We start from the raw sequence: 26,048 nt of genomic DNA on the forward strand, positions 1-26,048 counted from the left end.
TTTTGAAGAACCAGATTAGGATAACATCCTTTAATCATTGAAAGTCTTTGCTCTTTAAAAATGTTAGGTTATAAATAGTAAGGCTTACATGACAAGTTACAGCGGTTTACAGCAGTTATAATGACAATTTGGTTTGTAGAACAAGAAAATGTCCATTATTTCAATATTTTTCATGCATATAGTCATTAGCGTAAAAAAAACAAACACCAGTTCTCATCAAAAACTAACATTTTTAGAAAGTAAGGGAGCAAGAAGGAGAGGTTGTCCTACACAAAATAAATGGACTGGAACGCGAAGGATCTTCGAACCATGGGCATGGAAAGATGGTGAGTTCGTGCGTTGGGCCGCTTCTTAGAGGAAGCAAAGTAACAGAAAAGCTGACGAAAATGTGACTTGATTGCAGTAGTTGACTTAATTACTGTGCAATTAAGGGTTACACGTAAACATTTTAAAATTATTAATTTTCACCTTAAGCCTAACCGAGAGCAAATAACCAGAAATTAAATAAACCTACTAAATAAAAAAAATAAAATAAACGTTTGCACTAATCTAAACACACATTAAAACGTTTATATGAAATTATCCTTAGGCAACAATGATAATTTCATAAAAAATTTAATTTGTAATAATTACTTATTAGTTTTTATAATTTAATAATTATCGAAAATGCTTTAAATAGCAAGATATGAAACATGCAGTACTTATGAGCAATTGTTTTCAGCACGTGATATTATATGATTTTAAAATAAAGATTTGCTTAAATTTAGGTAGCAAGACGCTGGGGAATACAAAAGAACAGGCCAGCTATGAACTACGACAAGCTAAGTAGGTCCTTACGTTATTACTACGAAAAAGGAATCATGCAGAAAGTAGCAGGTACTACTAAATCATTTTTTATAATTATGAATGGATTTAAAAAAAATTTCATAGAAAGAAATTTATATTTAATCATTGTAGGTTATAAGTAGGGTAGAGGGAAAAACCTGAAATTAACGAAATTTTTTTAAATACTTCTGAAGAACACAAATACAAAAAATATGCGATGTATGACTAAAATATCATGAATAAGGTACAATAAAAGCATACAAAAGAATTGAAAAAAATGCTTTGGTTTTATGTCAGATTAATTTTTTTTCTTCTTCAAATAAACAGCTTTTTTGTGCAAAATATTGCACATTTTTAGCACAAATTTTTTAACACAAAGAATTTAGAAATTTGATTCCCCTATGAAATAGCATGTGTTACGCTCACATTTAAGTAAATTATTTGGAAGGGGGCTATCTTAACTTTTTCTTCCGCTAGTATTCTTATTTCAATTTAGGGAAACAGGGTTAACCTAAAAAACACATAATCAAACTAATCGAAAGACCACCTTAAATGATTTGGATTATTTTTGAGCTATTTTCTTGTAATTTTGCTATTGATCTATTATCCTAAAGGCTTTATCAGTTACAAACTAACAATTTTAGAGCTTTATAATAAGAAAAATTCATGGACATTAGAAAAAACATTATTAATTTGAGGAAATTCGCCTCGTGCATGGGTGCAAGTTGGAAAAAAGGCCAAGACTGAAACTTTTTTGACTGAAATACCTAGCATACGCAATACCCCCTCGACATATGCAAACTATCTTAGAAAGCTTTACCATAATACATCAAGTTTAAATACTGTACAAAAAATATTTATTCATCTGTCTTTTGATAAAATAACAACAGGACATAAGAAAGTAGACCAATAACGTAGACCTAAAAAATATTTTTAAGGACAGAAAAAAAAAATTCAGATTTCCGTCTTCGAGTCAGTTTCCGTCTTACTTCCGTCCGCGGACATTTTCGAAAGACGGAAATCCGTCCTGGGGACGGAAGACTTGCACCCATGGCCTCATGACATGCTTGCAACCCTATTTTTAAGTTGTCCGATATGTTGTTATACAAATAATTGAATCGTGTTTAAGCACGACTGGCTCAATTTTTTTTTTTTAAATTCGGCACGCTGTATCACATAATTCAAATAAGTTCCATATATTATTTCCAAGTTATTTTATTCAATTGTTACTAGTTGTTAGAGAAAACAAATCTTTCTAATTTATTTATTTAAATTGCTGACAAGCACACATTACCATCCCATTTAATAGTCTTGCATCCGGGGTTTTGGAACAGCAGAGGGGGTAGAAAATAGTTTTTTCGTGTGAAATAACTATACACTTAACTTTTTTTAGCATGCTATTCGCCTAATTTCATTTTTTTGAGGATTCTAAAAATATATATTTAAGGCTGAGGTTATCAATTACCTGTACCATTTATCATTGTCAAATGAACCATTCAGCTTTTCAAGTATAAATTTTATATAATAGAAATAACACATGTTAAGTTTTATACGCATCTATTTTACTAACTAAAAAAGATTCTGTTTAAAATGTATTGAACAATTAAGAAGCATATATATATAATGTTCTTATTTATCCGTTAATTACTGTATAAAAATGTATATTGTTTGGAAAAATCATAATAGTGTAAAGTATGGCAAAGTGTAAAACTTGTTAAAAGGAAGAAATCTTAAGTAATAATTATAAAGAGCAACGCATATTTTAAACCATTTCATTTAATTTCTTTCTACATTTTAACTTTGAAAGCATTTGATGTAATTGCAATCATAGACAATATTTTAAAACTTATTAATTTACAAAAATATACAGTTTGTTTTTCTTTTTAATATCCTGAACATTACAATCAGAAGAACAGAAAAATACAGAAATTATAAACAGTAAAAAATTTCTCAAAAATGATAATATCCTTCGAACACATAAAACCTTACTCATGCCGACAACTAGAAACAAGATATACGGTTTTACGAATGTCGCAATGAATGAGTGAACCAAATCTTTGAATATATCTAGAAATATACACACGTAAAAGCTTAGAATTCTTGAAAAGATACTGAAAATCTTGTCACTATTCTTGATATCCATACACATCAGGAGTTGCAAATTATATTTTAAACCATGATTAAAGAGTAACGTTATCAAAGCGTGGAAAACACTAGTGGGGAAAGTAGAATTAAAAATACCAAAAATTGTTTGATTGCCAGAGGATATTTATAGGTGTTTCTGATAGCTGCCTTTCAACTCCTCCCCCAGCTTTCACCAGCAATAAACATTTAGATAGATTTTTATGATTCAAATTTCACCAACAATAGAGATTAGACAGATTTTAATAGCGTTTTTATCTTTTTTAATCTTAATTGACGTCCCCAATTCGCATAAATTTTTGGTACTATTTTTAGCAAAAATTTCAAAGATATGTATTAAGGAAACATCTTGTATATATTTTTACCCTGTTACAGCACTTACACATAAATAAATTTTTCACTTACTCCTATTTAAGTAACCACTGTTATCCAGAATATTCATATTGCTATCATTGCAAAAGTCTTTATTGAGGTTATTTAATATTTTCATGATAAGGACCAAAGCAATTTATGCACAAACCAACATTACACCAGGCGCAAGATACGGTTGTTCGTCTATAGATTCCTTTGCTTCTACATTCCACACAACGTCTTCTGCTCACTTTCTTTTGGAGTGGCCAATGCCCGACAAGTTTACCTGCCGACAAATCAAATGATTTTGAGAGGAAGGACGTTTTCGTGTTTGGGGAAACTAGCGTGGTGTCTGCTTCAGGCAACAAATGCGGTGAATTTGTCTGGAATAATGTCGTATTTTGGGAAACGAGTGTACTTTCTGCTTCAGGCAACAAATGAGGTGCATTTGACTGGAGTGATCTCACATAATGGGAAACGAATGGACTTTCAGTTTCTGGAGCAAAATTCATACCTGAAGACTCAACTAACTGAGAAATCAATTTTAATCTAAAATCTGTGAGCGAAATATTACTCTTTGACAACTTGAATAATACATGCGCATTTGAAATAGATATATCCAGTAAATGAAAAAATAATTTCTTCACACTTGCCACAGATCTATGAGCAGACAAACAGTTACAGTCGTCTTTAGAATTTCGTTCAAAATTCACAGCACTATTGGTTGACACTATTGAAGTATCATTCAAGTATAAATGCTGTTGATTCCTTTTCCCAAGCTTGGATTTCTGCTTTAAAATTCCTCTTTGCTTTGGATTCATCAAACTGTTACTATTTATTTTATGAATGTGATATAACTCGCTAAACAAATTCGGTGAAGAAAGGATACCGCTTATGAACATTTTATGACCTTTACCGCTTACACATTCCACTAAACTCTTTACAGAATTGTAAGCAGACAACTTTAAAGACAGTGTAGAAAACTTAGGTTCTTTACCTAAGTGAAATTCTGAATTGAAAAGATAGCCATTTTTATCCATTAATCTATACATTTTGAGAGTTGGGCCTTCTCTGTCCTTAGAAATATAATGGCGGACACCATTAGCAGTGACAATCACCTTGTCTACAATCATTTCTTCGGTAGGATAGTAAACTTCCTTGAATCTACGGTTTAGAGTGTTTAAAAGCTTACGAATTTTCCACAGGTTATCATTATCGTTATCTTCTTCACAGTTTTCAAAACTTAAAAATTTCATTATTGTGAGATACCTATCACGTGGCATGCATTTACTGAAAACTGGCGTAGATAACAAAGGATCAGTAGTCCAGTAATCTTTAATTTCGTGTTTACGGACATGGCCCATTGCAAGACTAAGAGCGATAAAACGAACTATTTCATCTACAGATATCTTTCGAATATTTTCAGTATGTCTCCTCTTTCGCAATGGTTCACCAATTTCGGCTTGGCTTTTATTGGTTTTGTTCCCGTCTAAAGTTTGATTAATGCACTTGTTGGTTTCATCTGCTATGAGTTGCAACAATTCTGCAGGAAATACACAATTGAAGAAGTCCAATTCAGAGCTTGCTTTGGTTGTATCACCCAAAATTGAGTGCGTGCCAGTAAATTCCAAAATAGCACCATCTACTTCCAGTGAATAAGCTTTTGAATCGTCACTTGCATCTTTTTCGTCCAAAGAATTATCTGAGTCACTGTCATACGGTCCATAATCTGAATCACAATCTGGCATTATTTCTTCATCTGATTCTGTAATAAAACAACAAAAAAATACGACATTGAAATACATAACTAAATGCAAACTGTCCTAAATTAATAAAACAAATAATCAGATGTAAAAAAAATAAGAAGAAAAAGAATATTCATGAAGGTAATTAGCCAGTAGAGAGAGATGGTAAATTTGGCCAACTAGCCAAATTGACCATCTCCATCCATTGTCCTCATTCTTTTCAGCTGTGATGGCCACCGATTAAAAACTGGGAAAGAAAATATTTGTACAGGCTGTAATCGATGAAAAAAAGGGATCAACATCATATTAATATATGCGTCTAAACTGTCAGTCTAGGTACTTCAGATAATCAGATAGTGTTGCGTTTCTTCTTTCTAAAAAAAGTAAAAAAAAGAAATTTATTCTCATTATCCTGCCTATTTAAAAAAATTTTCCGGCCAATTTGAAAACAATATACAAGCTTATTATGACCACAAGAGGGAAATATGTATTTGAAAAATTTTTCTAAAATCATATAGTGAGCTATATAGAAAATTATTTACTACAGAGAATTAATAATTTTAATTCTTCATTGATTGGTCTTATAATTGTTTGCCATATTTTGATTAAGTTCCTGTTTTTCACTTATATATAAATTTGCGACATCCACTGTGTTTAGTGTTTAAATGGACTTCATTTTTTACAGCCATTCTACAAAATACATTATTAAGAACAACCTCTTATTATGACCACAAATGGGGAAATATGCATTTAACAAAGTTTTTTAAAATCAAATAGTGAGCTATAGAAAATTATTTACAATAGAAAATTAATAATTTTAATTCCTCATTGATTGTTCTTAAAATTGTTTGCCATACTTCTCCTATTTTTTACTTATATATAAATTTGATACATTTATTGTGTTTTAATAAATTTAATTTTTTAGAGCTATTCTACAAAATAAGAACTTTCTTAAGAACAACCGCTTATTATGACCACAAAGGGTGAAATATGTATTTAACAAATTTTTTTAAAATCAAATGGTAGGCAACAGAAAATTATTTACAATAGAAAATTAATAATTTTAATTAATCATTGATTGTTCTTAAAATTGTTTGCCATACTTCGATACGATAAAGTTCCTGCTTTTCACTTACATATAAATTTGCGACATCTATTGTGTTTTAATGAACTGCATTTTTAGAGGTATTCTACAAAATACATTCTTAAGAACAACCACTTATTATGACCACAAAGGGGGAAATATGTATTTAACAAATTTTACCCAAAATCAAATAGTAGGCAACAGATAATTATTTACAATAGAAAATAAATAATTTTAATTCCTCATTGATTGTTCTTAAAATTGTTTGCCATACTTCGATGCGATAAAGTTCTTGTTTTTCACTTATATATAAATTTTATACATCTATTGTGTTTTAATGAACTTCATTTTTTAGAGCTATTCTACAAAATACATTCTTAAGAACAACCGCTTATTATGACCACAGAGGGGGAAATATGTGTTTAACAAATTTTTCTAAAATCAAATGGTAGGCAACAGAAAATCATTTACAATAGAAAATAAATAATTTTAATTCCTCTTTGATTGTTCTTAAAATTGTTTGCCATACTTCGATACGATAAAGTTCCTGTTTTTCACTTATATATAAATTTGATACATCTATTGTGTTTCAATGAACTTCATCTTTTAGAGCTATTCTACAAAATACATTCTTAAGAACAACCGGTAAATATGGTACTTGTAGGCATATTACCTTAAGGGTATGCTTTAGTTTCCTTTAAAAAATAATAATAATTATTATTATTAATCTTCTTATAGATCAGGGTTTCTTAACCTGTGGTTCATGGACCCCTTAGGGGTCCATGGGTCATATTTTAGGGGTCCACCGACTGCTCCTAATTTTTAAAACGTTTTGATCAATAATATTTAAATAACATTGATCTTTTTTTTCTTTCTAAAAGGTGAAAATACATACATATTTGAAACTAGGTGATCGAGATACCCAAAATTCAGTACGGACTGCACACAGCCCTCTAATATCCCTGTCATATTTTTAACATCCTCCACTAACCGGTTTTCAGTTTGCACCACCAGGGGCAACCCCTGATGACGTCCGCTGTACTATTTTTATTATCCCCTATCAAGCTATGTACATTTGACACCTTGTTCAGGTTACTAGATCTAGAATTTTTTACTAAGAAGAAAGCCCAGTTTTTGAAATCTGGAACATTAGACAAACTTGGATTTGGTATTCCACAAAAACCTCTGGTTGAGGCATCTCTCAAAGTTGCATATCNCAGAGAATTAATAATTTTAATTCTTCATTGAATGGTTTTATAATTGTCTGCCATACTTTGATTAAGTTCCTGTTTTTCACTTATATATAAATTTGCGACATCTACTGTGTTTAGTGTTTAAATGAACTTCATTTTTTAGAGCCATTCTACAAAATACATTATTAAGAACAACCGCTTATTATGACCACAAATGGGGAAATATGTATTTAACAAAGTTTTTCAAAATCAAATAGTGAGCTATAGAAAATTATTTACAATAGAAAATAAATAATTTTAATTCCTACTGTTCTTAAAATTGCTTGCTATACTTCTCCTGTTTTTTACTTATATATAAATTTGATACATTTATTGTGTTTTAATAAATTTAATTTTTTAGAGCTATTCTACAAAATAAGAACATTCTTAAGAACAACCGCTTATTATGACCACAAAGGGGGAAATATGTATTTAACAAATTTTTTTAAAACCAAATGGTAGGCAACAGAAAATTATTTACAATAGAAAATTAACAATTTTGATTCCTCATTGATTGTTCTTAAAATTGTTTGCCATAATACAATAAAGTTCCTGTTTTTCACTTATATATAAATTTGATACATTTATTGTGTTTTAATAAATTTAATTTTTTAGAGCTATTTAACAAAATACATTATTAAGAACAACCGGTAAATATGGTACCTGTAGGCATATTACATTAAGGGTATGTTTCAGTTTCCCTTTATAAAAAACAAAAATAATTATTATTAATCTACTTATAAATAATTATAGCATTGGAACTGTCTAAAATTCGATTAAAATAAATAGAAATCTAAGAGAGTCGTTGCGTTTTCAATATTATCACCGAGCATACTCATATGTGACTGGGTAGAACAAGAAGATGTTTTAGTAAATTTTAAACACTTTGTGTCCAATAAAACCAATTGCTACCGCTTCTTCTTTATCCAAAAAACAATTTTCGTTCTATCTGTAAGAATAAACAATAAAAAAATTAAGTATGAGAATTAATAAGATAAAAATTATTAGAGAGAAAATCATGAAAAGAAAAATTAAACTATGACACAAGCACTTTTACGAAAAGTTATTAAAATAAAATAAGAATATAACTGGCAAATCAAAAATGCGACTAAATTAAATACAAACAGCATAGTTGATGGATTAAAGCAATAAAATATTTAAAACAAACAAGATAAATGTTTTTCAATTCATTAACAAGATTCATTTTCAATTCATTACTTGTGCATACAGCAATAAACCAAACGAAAAATGAGTGAATTTATCACACATAATTAAAAAAAAAATTAATTATATGAAAGAAATGGCACAAACTAAATCTTATTGATCGATATAAAAATACACACATATTATGCACACAAAAAATATATATATGGTGTCCGAAAAATAACTCTAGAAATAGGCATACGACAAAAAATCTTAAAAATATTTTCAAAAGATGCATTCATGATACCAAATTCTTCCCCAACCTCACCCCATGGATGTGGGTCGGCCGACAACTTCAAAATGTTAAATGAGAATTCTCATTCCTTTTATTACTGACTTGGATTTTTTCTTAAAAATACCCTAATATGACTCATAAGCATATTGGTTCACAGATGGCGCTGCAATCTCAAAATAAAAATGCAGTACTAATAGTATAAAATGCAAATATTTCGAGAAATGCATGTAAATTGAAAACATTAAATATCTATCTAATGGCAGAAATAAGGTGATTTAGGGCGTTGATTCCCAGCTCTACTAGTTGACAGGAAGTTGGGGTTAATTTTGGTATCGTATTATATAGGTACACAGAATCGACCATAACATGTTTTGAAAGCCAAAATGTCATGCTTTCCAGAATGTCACTTGTAACCTTCTTTCCTTAGGTTCTTACATGCATAAATAGTTCTTTAGATTTGAGATGTGTTAACATAGAAAAACTGAACACAGAGACAGAAAAATTGAATAATCACTACGCTGTACTTGGACATTCGTACTTGATTCTTCTTGTTACACATGTTCCATGATTGTAGCTAGACTCTAACTGTATCAACGTTTGTGCAATATTCACCGAAAGCAACATTGTTCAGTTCCTAGAATCGAAGCTAACTCATACCTGCCAACTTTTAATCCTTTCGAGGATGATTTTCCCCAGTGGTAGTAAAATGAAATTTAAATTGCAATTTTAGACAGAAACATAAGTAGTATTTTGAGTAGGCTTATGCGGATTACCGCAATAGCATTACATATTAATATATGTGTTTAATTTTTTTAAAAACAGTGGTGGTCAAAAAGAATATTAATTAAGTTTATAAATGCAAGGAAGCAAACATTTTACTACCACTTTAAATATAGAAATAAAATTTTACGCCAAATGCGTAAAAGTTGGCAGGTATGCTAATTACACCTGTAGTAGTAAATGTACGCTCTATGATACCTTTGGAATATATGCCTTTTCAACTGAAAAATAGATCTTAATATAATTTTATGGACATTCAGAATTTTCTATGACTGTAACTTCTACATCTAAAATATAATTCTTCATTCAAAAACATGATACCATTTTTTCCGGAATAGCTTGAAAATCATATTTCCTTTTCCTGAAAAAAATTAAATACTAGTAATTTAAAAATGAATTAAAAGTTGTTCCAGAAGTCCAAGAAAGGCCAAATATTTCGAAAAAGACGCATTGAATAGGGAGCAAATAAACACGGATATGCTTTAAAAAAAACACAAGTTTTGGCTGTAAACACAAATGGTCCTGTAATCGCAAAATGAATGGTCCTGTAATCGCAAAATGAAAATAAGGCTTAAATTATGGTAGTAACTTCAGATATTTCATGTCAGATAAAAAAAAAAAATAGAAGATTAGATATTTTGAAAAATCTAATGAAACCAAAGTAGACACACACCCAAACCCTTGAGGTTGGGGCGACTATAGTCAGTCTATCCAATCTGCAAGGTGCCTCTGTCTATACAAGAACTCCAATCGCTACAGAGTTTGAAGTTGTCTGCTGCTATGGAAATAAGAAAAAGCACATTTTAGAGTTGAGAGATCTTGATACATTTCTCGCTGACCCCTCAAAAACTTGTCTTTGGTATTTACCCTTTCCCCCCTACTTGACATAAGTTAACCTCGAACCATATTCACCGACAGAGTTCTAGACAAATAGCGAGGAAGTTGTTTAGATTGATAGACTATGGTAGGGATGGGGCAAGATTGGAGTTATTAGATATGTCTTTACGAAATATCTCAATTTTAAACAATTCGTACGCCATTTTCATGTTACGATCAAAGTGTCATCTCAGAGCCAAAATGCAAAAACCTGTAGGTCAAATTGTTTTACGAGGGTATCCATTTAAAATTGTGAAATTTTCCTTTGCCCTATCCTCAGAAAATGAGGTTAAAGGGCCATGTTTGATATTACAGGATAGATTTTTAAAAAGAAGTAAACATGTGTTTTTTTTTTCGTATAGATCTAATACATACTTTTCGAGATATTTAACTGTTCCGGGACATTTAGAATACTCTGCATATTAAAACATGAATTATAAATTTACTTCTTAAATAAGTTGAATAATTAATTAAACGCGAAATCTTTATTGAAAAACAACAATTAAATATTAACAGATAAATTGTTTTTATGTTTTTGAAAAAATGTGTTCTTTTAAGAGTGTCTTTCCAATAAAATAAAATAAAAAACTAGATTTTTTACGGTTTTGTAACCCTTTTGATGTCCACCCCCACAGAGTAAGCCAGTTTGAACATTTTGATTAATTTGTTCACTGGTTAGTTAATCATACCTTACAGCCACTCTCACTCCTTGGTTTGACAAACTTGCAACCTTGTCCCATGTTACTGATGCTGACTTACCGATTTGGGAGCCCTGTTCTAAAAGATATGTTGTATTTTACAGGTGAAAGATATGTGTACAGATTTGTGTCCGATCCAGAAACACTTTTTGCTGTCAACATAAAAGATGCACACATGGACAAAATCGAAACAACCAATGAATACAATTTCCGTCATAACTCTTTGAACAGAAAGCAATATGCTGTTGAAGTTAATCATTTCTACAGCAATCCAGCGCCTTGTTCTAGATCATCCAGAAGTTCTGATCATCATGGATATCAACCATTAACATGTTTGCAAGACTTAACATCTCGTCCTAACACAAGAGATAATAGATGCCTCGCACACAATACAATGGATAATTGTGTTTTTTAAGATGATTAATATACTACCCAAGACTGCATTCCATAATTATGCAAAAAGAAAATTTAAAGAAGAAAAGTTTTAAACTAGAAAGCTTATAGAAAATGCTATTGCAATAAAATGTATTATGACAACATACATGTTACACGGAGACAAAAGTGAAAAACATAAAGAATGATACTGCCATCATAAGTGTTTGTACAAAAAGCAATATAAAGTTGAAGTTAATCACTTCTATAGATATCCTGATCACTAAAAATATCAACCATTTACATACAAGACTTGACATCACATCCAATCACAGAAGACGATTTTTTTTTTCGTGGGTTTTTGTCTTACTCATAATGGTATGGATAATTGTGTTTTTTAAGGTATTTGATACTCTTTAAAATTGTATTCCATGAGTATATTAAAATAAATATTTAAAAAGGGGGTAAGTTTTAAGCTTATAGTAGTAAGGCAATAGAAAGTGTCATAATATTATTAAAAAGTACTACGAGTGTTTCGATAGAAAAAAAACCGATGTTGATATAAATTTAATTTTTTAAATTTGCCTTAAAACGAAATTTAATTTAAACTCATTTACTCCCAGTATATTTTTTGAAGAACATCGCAGAAAAAAATTGCTACAAGAAACCAACTTTATTTAAACTATATCATTTAAATCTGTCTTAGACGAAAATATGTTTTAACTCATTTATCTTCAAACATTCTTTCAAACACGACAAGAATAAATATGTAAACAACTTTATTCCAAAACAAAATGACTTTCCTAAAAGGGGTTAAGTAAATGTAATATTTCAATAACACCCATTGAATGCCTTTGGTTATTTTATTCAATCCTATGGCTGCTCTAAAATCTTATACCTAGTGATCGTCAATTCTATTGTGAATCCATGTTTCTTCAATGCTGAGGATTGAACAAAGCTGATGTGGTCTTGGCTAGTATTGCCTAATCAATTTTGAAAATTCTTGGCTTATTGATTGTATTTAGCTTGGACTAATAACATTGATAGACGTGTACATCGGACATATACTTGATAGACGTATACTTAGACTAATAACATCGGGGATAACCTGTGCACGAAAGCATGTCATCTCTAGAATTTCTATGAGCCACATGACTAGATAATCTTAACTACAGGCAGAAGCTATGTTGAGGCATGAAGCCAAATATCGATAGCGAATGTTAGCGCAATTTGGCGGTGGATTTCATACTTTTTATTCCACCCGTATCAGAATTTTTTTTTATATATTTAATTTTACAATTAAGTATTAATAAAGTAATATGACATTACATTAATTCACAAACTAATTTTTAGTATAGCATTACTCTAACAATATTAGAATAATTTATAACAAACATATGGTAAATTTTCGTTCGAAACGTTGAGTAAATATTTTTTTAATCACAAATAAAGCGATAATCAGCCAAAGTTGTTTACCATTTCTCCTTTGCGTTCACCAGAGTTAAGCATTTAAGAGATTTTAATTCTAAATGAGCCGTTTATTTATGTTATTAGTCTATGGTACGCAATAAATCAAATTTAAAGAACATATACATGATATTATCATATACATGATACAATCGAGAACGTATACATGGTATTATCATATTCTACAAAACAGATAATGAAAATAAATGTATGAAACAAATTTTATCCATTTGTAGATGCATAAAACTAGTCTAGAACAAATAAACGTACATTATAAAATGATGGATAGCTATGGTTGTGAAAATGTATATTCATATCATAATGTAAATACAATTATTTCACCAACAGAAAATATTATCATATTATGTAATTTAATTTTCTTTACTGTAAATAAATAGATAAAATAATTTTGCTTGTCTTGATTCTGTTAAACAAATAACTAAATCAATATAAATGCAGGTAAAATTAGAGTTAAGGAAGGTATTTGAAATGTCTTTCGCTAACTACAACAAATTTAGCGAAGTGACATTAACTTTAAGAAGTGGAAAACAAACGCTTTGTCGAAAAATGAGGTAGGGAAAAGAGGGATGATACCGAAGATTCGAAAATCTGTTGGAGCTGTTCGATACCAATTGATTTGATTTCTATGCTGGTTCGTTTAATTACAAGTGAAAAAACTAATGGACAGTATTACAATTTTATTTTCATTGGTGCTATTTGATCTGCTTGCTAAATCAACAACAAATTTTCAACTGTTCTAGGGTTACAAAAAACGGTGGCGAGGATGCTTAGACAAAGGATGCCAAATTGGCGTAATATTTCTAACATTTTGAACATTGAATTATATTCAATAAACTATACAAATTAGCATAACAATTGTACATAAACATATTCCAATATAAAATTTACGAAGATTGAATAAATGATGTAGGTACATATAATCAACAAATTAACAGATATCTTCTTTAATTGTCCAATGGCAAAACGCACAATTTACTAATGCTACGTTTAACAATTTCCTTGCTAGTTTTAATCTCCGCAACTCTGACCTTTCCCTCCGTTCCGGAAAATAGCTTTAAAATTCGTCTTAAGCTCCACTGATTTAAAGGAAGATCATCCTCTTTTATTAAAACCATCGCATTTAAATTTATGTTGTTTTTCTCTATTTGCCATTCTGTCCTTTGTTGCAAATTGTTCAGGTAATCACGAGACCATTTGGTCCAAATATATTGAACTATTTTTGTTAACCTTTGCCATCGAGAAAGTCGATTTATCCAATTAAGTTGATTCAGTTATTGACCTTCCAACAAAAAAATTTCCTGGTGAAACAATAAGCTTCCTGGTGTTAGAACAATTTCCTGGTAAAACAATAAATATCCTGATGTTAGAACAATTTCTTGGTGAAACAATAAATTTCCTGGTGAAACACGAGACTTGCTGCACAAAAGACCTTTATGCAGTTTCTTTTGAAAATGATTGCATGTAGAGAACTTTTCCATAAGCTGATGCATCTGAGAACCCGTGAATTACGATTATCCTTTAAGTGACGAGGAATTCGTATCTCCTCGATAGTTGGCAGAACAGATAAAAAAACACTGCTATTGAATTTGGAAGTTGTTCATCTCATACTAATATGAGAATCCAGTTTCTGGAGCAACAATTTTGCCTTGGTCAGAATGGGCCCCAAGAAATCCAAGAGTGTCAAACAAACGTGAGATGATGGATAACACCTTTCGTTTAGTGTATGAGTCATGGATATTTACTTCAACTTTGAAGGTAAAATAATCTAAGTTAGGGTTCCAAATAACCCCCATGGACTTAATGGTATATCGGGTGACTAACAATAGAAATCATAAGCTTGGTCTTCCCTGGAATTCTAAAGAGTTTCTAAAGTATTAGTACACCATTTGTGTAAGCTCATACCTGCTATTTTAAATAATCCCACTAATTGTTCTTGTAACGATTGAAATTCCTGAAAATCAGAACTTTCCGATAAAATGTCATACATATATGTGTCTCTTACTGCTACAGCAGCGGCTAAGGCAAAACTATCACCCTCATCAATGGTTACTTGCTAAATCGTTTGTGCAGGATGCAACGTATGTAACAGTGTTAAGTTTGCACTGGGTCATTCACGCTATTCTTCCGTAATATCAACTGAAAATTCCGATGATCTGGTTGAATCAAAGTTTTTCTAAACATTTTAGAAAGGTCGGTAGTGGACAGATATGCATGCTGCCTAAATCACAAAAGTATCGAAAACAAGTCTTGTTGTATAGTACCGCCCTTGTACAAAATATCATTTAAAGAAAGACCGGATGTCGTTTTGGAGGAAGCGTAAATACCACCCTCAACTTAGTGGTTTTAATATCTGGGCGAAGTACACCATGATAAGGTAAAAAGTAAGTATTTTTATCAAGAGGTTCAACAACTAATTGCATATGCACGATACAAAGTGAAAAGCCCTGAAAATTTTATGTGCAAAAAAAACAATATCAATTTATAAACCATGCATGTTTTATTTTTAACATATTTTTTTAACGAGCATTTTTAATTAAATTACTTACTAATGACAAATATCAGATCTTTATAGTAACTAATTTAAGAAAAAACTTATTTCTTAGAAGAATTACAATATTGGATTTTAAAAAAGTGAAGATACAAATTGCGATATAGGATTTAAACTTGCGTGAATGCAAATCGCGATATTGGGTTGTAAAAATGCGTAAATACAAATCGCGATATTGAATTTTTAAATTTTGTGAATATGAACTGCCATACACGCAATTTAAATCGTACGAATTGCAATACGTAACCATTGCAATGTTGGATTTTAAAAATGTGTGAAGACGAATCGCGACATTGGATTTCCTATATATATATATATACACTTTAGGCTTGTTTTGATTATCTTAGACATAAGCAGCAGACGATTACAGTCGTTAAAGCATTATGATATGTTCTCTCTCCAAGTTGAAAATGAACTATTAGATATTATTAAATACATTGCGGAAAATATTCTCAATTCCAAGGAGTAGTGATCGATGCATTAAATTTAGAATGCTTGTTTATACACCTACAAGATGAACATCTTCGCGTGAACATGCAAATCAGGGTTGCATTAAATACGTGTTCTACAGTTCGTAAGCGTTGCTTTTCATTAAATTTTGACTTAGCGAGTTGCTGTTAGTCAAGAATGCCTTTAGAGAAGACGAAGAAGCCATTATCAACAGCTCACTGTCTATGAAGGTGGTCGGGTAATAGGGCGCCGAGAAGGTGAATTTTTTTCCGCGATATAGCAGAAAGACTGAGGAGAAATGTAACCACTGTGCATGATTGTAGGAAGCAGTGGTCAAGGGAAGGTACTGCTTCAAGAAAACCGGATCCTGGGTGACCACGCGACACACTTCAGAAGGAATACCGTCGTGTATGGCGTATGGCTGCGGCACACCGTACAGAGTCTGCAGCAGCAGTTGGCACTGCAGAGAGACAACGAACTAATAAAACGGCTACTTTAAGTACAATTCCAAGCGAGACAACCTGTAGCTTGCATTCCCCTCACTCCAAACTACTGCTGTTTTTGACATGAGTGGTGTCGAGTTAGAGCTCACTGGTGGACAGTGTGGAGATCTAATGTGTTTTCTGATGAAAGTCGGTTCTGCCTTGGTGCCAGTGATTGCCGTATATCGGTTAGAAGGAGGTCTGGTGAGAGCCTGCAACCGACCTGTCTCTGGTCTGGACACATTGAACCTACACCCCTCGAGTTGCAGTCAGGGGGGCAATTTGCTAAAACAGCAGGAGCACTTTCACGCACCTTGACTGCTAATTTGTAAGCCAACCTGTTTTATTGCCATTCATGAGCAGCATTCAAGTGGGTATTTTCCAACAAGATAGCTCTCACCCTCGTATTGCGGTTGTAACCCAACATGCTCAACAGAATGTCGATATGTTGCCTTGGCCTGCTAGATCACCAGATCTTTCATCAATCGAGCACGTATGAGACATCATTGGACGACAACTTCAGCGTCATCCACAACCAGCATTAACTGACCAAGTACAACAGGGATGGAACTCGACCCTACAAAATCATATACGGCATCTGTACGACACAATGCATGCCCGTTTGCATTCCTAATTCTGGTGGTTACGCCGGTTATAAATTTTCCAGTATTTCACTTTTGAATGGCTCTTAATTGCATTAGCCTGTGATTTTGAAACTTTAATAAATCAAATATGACAAACACATTGCCGAAATATCATTACTCTATTATTTTTCTTGGCGTTGGGATTTTTTTCCCAACAGTGTGTATCATAGTTTTCTGATCATCTTTCTTTTTTTCTCTTGTAATTCCTAAATATTTTATTTTCAATGAATTATTATTATTATTATTTTTTTTTTTACATTAGCAGAGATGCCAACTTGCTCCGGACAGCAAATATATATTTTAAAGTGGTAGTTTATCAATTGTGATTCTTGGTTTAATAAATTCAATTTAATAGATTTTTATCCACCACTATTTCTAAATAATTCGTAGGATTATATAATTCACCACTTTATTGTACAGATATCATGGTAAACCCTTTAAAAAGCCAGCAAAAATAGACATATATTTGCAAAATTTACTTTGTAGTTATTTACCGTATTTTTAAAATTATTTTGCCGTGTCCCGAACAATTGGCATCTCTGCATTAGTCTTCATTTTTTTGTATTAGTTCTACTTATTTTAATTTTTAAAAAATTTTTTTAATATGAAAAAATTTTAATAAATTTTTTTTAAGCTAGTACAAAATTTCAGGTAGATTTAATTATTTTATCTGAGGTTTATTTCGTGTCAAGTTAATTTTTTTCATTTTAAGGTCTGTAATATTTGAAAGCCGTCTAATATAATTTCACTATAAAGATCACAATAATGCCAGGTTTGTTTTGTAATGAATAAATTTTATTTCAGTTAAGAAACATATTTTTGCTGTTGTTGCATTATTGATTCAAAAACTCTAACCTTAAATTTTACATAAACCTACTTAAGAGGTCAAAATAATCTTTCTTTATTTTAGAAATTGTTCATTATACTTCGAGTATTTAAATGCTTTAAAAGAAATGTTTTACATTAACAATATCAACAGATTTTTTTAATTCCTGAAAATTTTCAATTTTTTAAAAAATGTGGCCACAAGCTTTTGAAAGACCGCTGACGGCTCTTTTATAATCTTGATCAATGAAAATTTTATTATCTGACTTTTTAAGCAAAAATTCAACAATATAAAAATCTGTGTCGGATTTTACGGGCATGATAGGTGTATTGAAAGAAGTTCTTTGCCAAAATCATTCGTAGAAAAAAATTCCGAAATAATTTCAAACTATTTATATTGGGTTACCTGAAATATTTTATGTTTTATACTACAATCGTAGTTTTATGACCAAAACGCTAATCACAGCATAATATTACCATAAAAATTGATCAGACAAAAAATTCTGTTTTGTGTATTCAAAACTGTTTTTGACGCTAAGAGGAAAGTACGAGGTCAATTTCTGAAAAACAAAGAACTGGGAGTAAATCTTGAAAACTCGTTTAAATGGATGAATTTGATTTTTGTTAAAAGACAAAATCTCAACTTTAATGTCACGAGTCCTAAAAAAGCAAAGCGCTAATTTGAAATAACTACTAATGCCATGAGCAAGTTAGTTGCGTTTTAAAAGAAATTTTGAGTGGTTATATTGATTAAAAAATATCGACTTGTGAAGAAAATTATATAAGCAAGTCTAACGTTTAATGTTTTCAATTAAATAACTCAAACTTCAACATAGAGCTGTCAGTCTGGAAAAAAAATTTGTATTTCATGTGAGACATTAAAGATATCCATCCCCCGCTTAGACCAGTTTTTTTTCAATTGATTTCTTTTATTATTTTTTGTAAGATTAAGATTTTTATTGAAGATAAGAGTAGTTACACAACTTATGCTAATTTAAGATTTGGGCTAAAGACCTATTTAGCAAAATTTAGTAAAAGAAGCCTACAACACATCTTCTAGGAAAGAAAACATTTTAACTCCATAAGACTGAATCTATACTCATTTTAGAATAATTTCAATGCTCCCATAAAATTATGTATGCCTCTTTGTTTAAAAACACCAGAAAAAAAGCATGGATTCTTTGCTATTTTTAGGGTTCCAACTCAGCTTGAGAAAAAAAATTCTGACTACTGTAGGTATATCAGGTAAATTTCAATAAAAATTAGGACCATAATTTTAGCCTTATAATGCAACTTTTATCAGAAAACTTCGATTTTTTTATAAAATTTGTGATGCCAAAAATACTATTATAAAACGATGGAAACATGGTTAGTTTGACTAAAGTGTGAAATTTTTACCACAAAAACTTTTAATTGATGTTAGAATTATTTAATTCAAATCTGAATAACTGATTGCTGCCACTGGCAATTCAAAGATTGGTTATTTTCTAGATACTATGCAGGAATTTTCTAGGTTTTTGTAAATAAATTGCAACTTTCCTTGCTTTTTAGAATCAAAATAAAATTCCCTGACAATTCTACTTTTTTTCCTGTTCTCCCCGACCCGTAAAAACCCTGATTTTCTGATTTTTGACTAATTTTCGAGAATGTTGGCAGAAATAAGTCGGATAAAATTTAAACCACTCGAGAACTTGGATTTTTCCAAGTGGCTAACAACATTATTGCTACTTGCAGAAATAGTCAAAAGAAATACATGGCATAGGGTAGAATGGTCATATGGCAGTAATAGTCAGATAAAATTTAAACCTTTCGAGAACTTGGATTTTTCCAAGTGGCTAACAACATTATTGCTACTTGCAAAAATAGTCAGAAGAAATACATGGCATAGGGTAGAATGGTCATATGGCAGAAATAAGTCAGATAAAATTTAAACCACTCGCGAACTTGGATTTTTCCAAGTGGCTAACAACATTATTGCTACTTGCAGAAATAGTCAGAAGAAATACATGGCATAGGGTAGAATGGTCATATGGCAGAAATAAGTCAGATAAAATTTAAACCACTCGAGAACTTGGATTTTTCCAAGTGGCTAACAACATTATCGCTACTTTCCATTCACCTCATACTGACGTTCGAAAGCTCTGCGCAGAACCTACATTCTGCAGTATGCTACATGAAAGTGCAAAATCTGCCCAATTAACAAACTCGTGCACTATAAAAAAATTTCTACATTTTTACCTAACCATTTGTTTAATTAATCGTTTTCTGCAATGAGTAAATTTAAGAAGGTTTATATATTTCTTCGTATCATTCATACAATAATATGATTACTATTATTTCTTAATGTAAAAAGTGTAATGTAATAAGATTTTATTCCTGCTTTTTTTTGATAAGATCTTGTTGATAAACTAAAAATTTCAATCAAATCGAAAGCAGAGGAAATAAAGGATGCTTGAATTAAAGAGGCCAGCTATGAGAACATCAATAACGTGTTTAATGTATGGATACCAACCTGAAACTTTCATAGTCACAGAGCTAGTTTTCTCTTAGCTTAGTAGTTACAGATACCAGCCATTGAACGACATCGTTAGCGATAATGAAATGCAAAATTAAACATTTAATATTTTACACGTTAAAGTTTTTCAAATAAATCAATCAATAAATATAAATAAATAGATTAATAAATAAATATAAATAAATAGATTAATAAATAAATATTAAATTTTATTTTCTAAAAATCACTGTAAAGAAAATAACTGGGAAGTGACTTGTATTTACACCATAATAACCTATGAACACAGAAAATCTATACTACAAAAATATAACTTACAGGTGAATGCATACCATTTTAAAAAAATAGCACCGGAGTTGTATTTTAAGTCTTTAATTATTAAAAATAAATAAATAAAACTTTTAAAAATAAATCATACTGCACTTTAAAAAAACTTTTAAAACTTTTAAAAAACCTTTTAAAAATAAATCTGCAAAACAAACAAGTAAATTTTTCTTAGAATTTTTTTTTACAAAAATTTAAAAAATCAAAAACAGTGCAGGAAATGTCATTATCACAAAGGCTATAACTATTTTAATAAGTGCATAACTATCACTCACATATTTGCATTTTCAGGTTTGCAACTTAAAGTAATAAATACATTTCCCTGGATCTTGAAAATCCATGCAGATTACAGGATACACAAAACTAGTGTCTGACTTTCAGCTGCTTGAATGAAGATTTTTAATTTTCTAATGAAACAGAATAAATAAATAAATTTACTGAGATGATGGAAATCCATCCAGATTTCAGAATACTCAAAACCAATGTCAGACTTACGGTTACTTAAATAAAGATTTCAAACCTCCTAATACAGAATTAATGAATTTCATGCAACCATGAAAAATCTCCAGATAAAGATACCAAACTAGTGTTAGACTTTCAGTTACTTAATTGAAGATTTCAAACTTTCTAGCAATACAGAGTATGTAAAAACAACCCCCATGATTGCTACTATAAAATTTCTCCTCATAGGTACAATTTTCCAAGCAGTCATGTAAGAAGGTCTGGCAGCAACAGATAAGAATTGTTTCTGAATCAAAGAGAGTGGTTGTCCTTGATGAAGAAGTGAATGAGTTTTTTCATGAACTTTCTCCGATGCTTCAAATATCAAGGTAGCAGCAGCAGTCATCACTACAAAAGTTAAATATCCATTTGCCAGAAGACACCAAACAGACAATTGTGAATCCAAACCGGGGAATTCATCATAATTCATGATCATGGTTACACCAAAATGCAAACACGAAGCACTAAAAAGACAGGAAATGGACATCAGGAGGGATAAGTTGGTGTCAGCATCACTGATTAACGATTTTATAGAGCTATAAGTAGTTAGAAAATTTACTTCACGAGTCTGTTCCAGTGACAGGGATTTCAATATATGTTCAAGAAGATTTTTAATATGGCAACATACAACCGTGTAATAAGCAGAGAATATGCTGAGTGGCATCATGGTATAGAAAAGAAGAAAAAAATAAAGCAAACATAAAATCGTTTTGCCATTTTCATTTTGCACGGAATAGCCATATAAGAAGTATCTTGCGTCAAATGACCAAACAGCAAAGAAAGAGCACAAGGAGATAATCAGATGTAGAACCAAAGTCAACACGATCCAGATCCAAATCCAAGTTTTTAATCTGCTATCAAAATTAATATTTAGTTTTTCGGACAGATCTGAAAGTTTTTGTGAGATATTTTTCAAGCGATCATATTGCCATAGTAGAACCCACTTATGAAGAATTGTTGCAGCAGTGAAAACTGTATTGGCTCTACCAATAGAAGATGCACGATTTACAATAGAAAATGAAATAATGATGTTGACATTGCAGAACGTGAAAAACACATTCAGAATTACAACGAGAAATGTGAAACATTTTTGTTGAAAACTATGTTTAGCCTGAATCTTAATTTCATTAACAACAAAATAATCAAATAATTTAAATATCAACCGTCCTAACTGCAGATCACTTTCCCTATTTTTATTCATAGACATTTTCATGCACGCAAAAAGAACTGATCAAGTAATTTGATATTTCAGTAGGATTTAAAGTTAAGAAAGGCGTTTAAGTGATGGCCATTGGCTCTTCTGCTGAGCAAATCAGGAATAAGATCAATAATACATCTTTGAAGGAAATTTTAATTAATCTTTGTCACTATTGATGTTTTTATGATGAAAACAAATATTTGAACCTATTATACTAGCTGTGTAATCTGTCACAGTCTTTTTTCACTTCTCATTATATTAAGTAAACCATTAATATTTACTCACAAAATCAATACTTCATTGCTTTCAGTTTTGTCCATTGTCCTATTTCAAAATAAGATGTATAAGGTTAAAACAGTTATCAGAAAAACTGACAGAGAATTTTTCTAAAATTATCAGTCAAGATTGAGTAAAAGAAATTCATTTCTATTGAATTTGGCAAAATATATGTGAGAAATTTTTTTACAGATATATATAAAAAAATATTTTTTTACACCATTGATAAAATTGTAAATCTTATCATTTTCTCAATGGTGAAATGGATTTATTGCCTAAGTCAGCAAAAATTAATAAAGAATTTTCTTCAATTTGTTAGTCAAAGTTGAGAAAAATGAATTCAATTTTATTGACTTTGTCAAAATATAAGTGAATAAGTTTTCACAGCTATTAAAATATTATATATCACTTTATCAATGTAAAAATGGTTCAACTAACAAACTAGTATTTTGCATATTATTACTACGTCTCCAAAATAAATAATTTCCTTTTCATTGCAAGATATTTTGGAGATAAAATTCTTTTTTTTTAAAAGAAAAATTTAAACCACATTTTTTAAATTAGCAGAACTATTCAATCTGCAAAAAGTTTTAATAATTTAAACTTGTCATTTTAATATTAATACAACATATAATTTGAAAATTGGTGTGATAGTAAAATACACTTTACAAATTTATAATATACGTTGTCTTTCTTTTTCTTTTTTTCCAGAAAAGAAATGAATTTCAAGGCAAATAAGTAGTTTTAAACACTTAAGTAGAAAAGTTATTGCACTGAAAATACTACTAAAATGCAGAATCAGAACTCAATACAATTGTTTTTATTTGAGTTGGGAAGATATTACCATTAGTAATGGATGAAAATACCAATCAGGGTTTGCACTGTTTTTTGAGGAAGACAAATTTAAATCTGTTGAAAAAATATTTACTCTGAAAGAGTATGCTTTTGCATCAAGCAGCAGATTAGATTTTTTCTAATAATGAATATATATATATATATATTTAAACAATGACTAGTGATCTCAGTAGTCATGGTTGATTTTCTATTTTGTTGATAAGAATTAATTTCTTTCTAGAATTATTTTTAAATTTCTTTTTTCCAGCAGTTTATTAGATATTTAAAACCAGTGAGGATTAAGAGGCCACATAAACTAAAAAATACCTGACAAAGGGCGTAGGGCCAAGATTAACATTTAATATAAAGTAAAAATAGTAAATAGACAGCACATACTTATATTCTATTTTGAAGCAATATTAAAAACGAAATTTACTCAAATAACCCCCAAAACTATCGTTGGACTCAAAACACACATTGAGGTTTTGACACTTTACAGAGTTTTACATACCTATTACTAACTTTTTACTCAAGTACAAATAATAAAAAGATTTCAAGTTCAAAACTTAAGTATTTATAGTTAAGTTATAATAAAAAGTATTCATAGTTATAGTTTAAAAATCACACACAATTTTTAGTTCCAGTGTTTAGTATTGAAACAAAAAATTTTAAGATAACAAAAAGTCATAATTTTTATTTACCCCAAAAGTTACCTTTTACTATACAAAATGTACATGTATTTAAATAGTAAAAATTACTGAATTAAACAACGAAAAATACCTTTTAATATTTAATTCAGAAAACAAAATCTGTTTAGATAATTAAGATAAATTATCAAATAAATGTACTGGTTATGATTGGAATTTTGTATTTATAAATTTTCTTATCGATGTATCTTATTGATATAAAAAATTGTCATCATTTCAATTCATTTGACAAATTTGTAGGAAATGTCATTTCAACATAAACACTGAACCGCTTGTCTTGATAACTTGCAATAAGAAATGATTACAATCTCATACATAGCACATCATTAACATAGGCTGAATTAGATTAGTGACTTGTGGTTATACAGTGCAGCTGACAATTTTTTCAGTTTCTTTTCTTCGTCAATTTGATATTTTTTATATTAAGACAATTTAGGGACCAAGCTTTAAGACTTAGTAAGAAACTTTTGATTCACAGGCTGTGAATCTCTGATCAAAACCATTCATTCAAACAAAATATTTAAAAACTTTTTAGAAACTGTAATTAATTTAAAATGTAACTTTTGATTCACAGGCTGTGAATCTCTGATCAAAACCATTCATTCAAACAAAATATTTAAAAACTTTTTAGAAACTGTAATTAATCTAAAATGCAAAGTTAAAACATTCCTTTATGAGTACATACAAAAAATCTGAGGCTGAATTTTTGATTTGCTGGAAAATTATATCAATTGAAAGTTAAACATTTCCTTTTATTATTATAGTTAGCAAATGCACTAGGTTTAATTGAGCCCCTTTATCCTATTTCTGCAGTTTTTAATTCCTTGTTCTGAATTTTTGAAGAAAAGTACATTTTCATAGGCTTGGTACCTGTGATTCACTATTATTTTATGTAAATTGCTCCAAAAAAATGAGGGATTATATAAATTTATAGGGCGTAAAAGTTAAGAGCTTTTAAATAAACATTATAAAAGTGAGCACAATACTGTTTATTAAAATTTTTGGATAAAAACAATGCTATTATAAAGCATAGATTGATTTAAGTGTATTACGCAAACTAGAATATTTACAAAATTTTATCAAAAACATTGTAAGGGAAAAAATCGTTAAAGGGACATTTCAATATCAATACCTATTCATGCCAAAGGGATTTTTCTGCTCAAAAATATAAAATTAAAATATATGTAGTGGTTTAGACGGGGGTGGCTACAAGTTATACCCTTTGATCATTTATTTTTTCTCTCTTCAGTTTCACACATGATTGTCTCCAAAGTTAGCAATTTATTTATATATAGTATATATATATATATATATATATATAGAATTTATGCTTGAGTTAGCTTTGATTTCATTTTTAACTTGATTTTTATTCCTTTAAACATACTTAATATGATTTTTTTTATATTGTAAAACGAATCATGANCTCATATATATATATATATATATATATATATATATATATGATGGATTAATTTTAGATTAAATTTTAAAATATCTTTTTTGCACTCAATTCATTCCAAATAGATATCAGTGAAATTTATTAACTAGACAGCTAAACTTTGAAGATTTTTAATCTTTAAGTACTTAGATTATTTACAAAAGCTACCTTGAAATTATATCAGTACCTACATTAATTATGTTCCATTTTATTTATAATTTCATTCAAAAAATATATTTTAATTTAGATAACGGCTTCGAAATTCTTTTTATATCCTT

The 26,048-nt window shown here is 30.0% G+C and overlaps 2 protein-coding genes across 3 annotated transcripts in view; one reads left to right on the plus strand and one right to left on the minus strand.

Annotated features, from left to right (window-relative positions):
• LOC107446206 (protein c-ets-2-B) overlaps positions 1-12,001 on the plus strand; it is a 45,105-nt gene extending 33,104 nt beyond the window's left edge. The window contains exons 5-6 of the mRNA XM_043041798.2: positions 768-876; positions 11,276-12,001. Of these exons, the coding sequence (XP_042897732.1) occupies positions 768-876; positions 11,276-11,586 (420 nt within the window). The 3' untranslated portion in view covers positions 11,587-12,001. The remainder of the gene's footprint in view (positions 1-767; positions 877-11,275) is intronic.
• LOC107446209 (dynactin subunit 6) overlaps positions 2,584-26,048 on the minus strand; it is a 45,854-nt gene continuing 22,389 nt past the window's right edge. Inside the window, exon 7 of one of the 2 annotated variants that reach the window (XM_043041802.2) lies at positions 2,584-5,083. In XM_043041802.2, the coding sequence (XP_042897736.1) occupies positions 5,066-5,083 (18 nt within the window). In that variant the 3' untranslated portion in view covers positions 2,584-5,065. Of the gene's footprint in view, positions 5,084-9,770; positions 9,959-26,048 lie in introns of those variants that run through there. The other variant, XM_071178415.1, reaches the window with a different exon arrangement.

The sequence above is a fragment of the Parasteatoda tepidariorum genome, chromosome 3 (assembly GCF_043381705.1).
Source record: "Parasteatoda tepidariorum isolate YZ-2023 chromosome 3, CAS_Ptep_4.0, whole genome shotgun sequence".
Taxonomy (NCBI): Eukaryota; Metazoa; Arthropoda; class Arachnida; order Araneae; family Theridiidae; genus Parasteatoda; species Parasteatoda tepidariorum.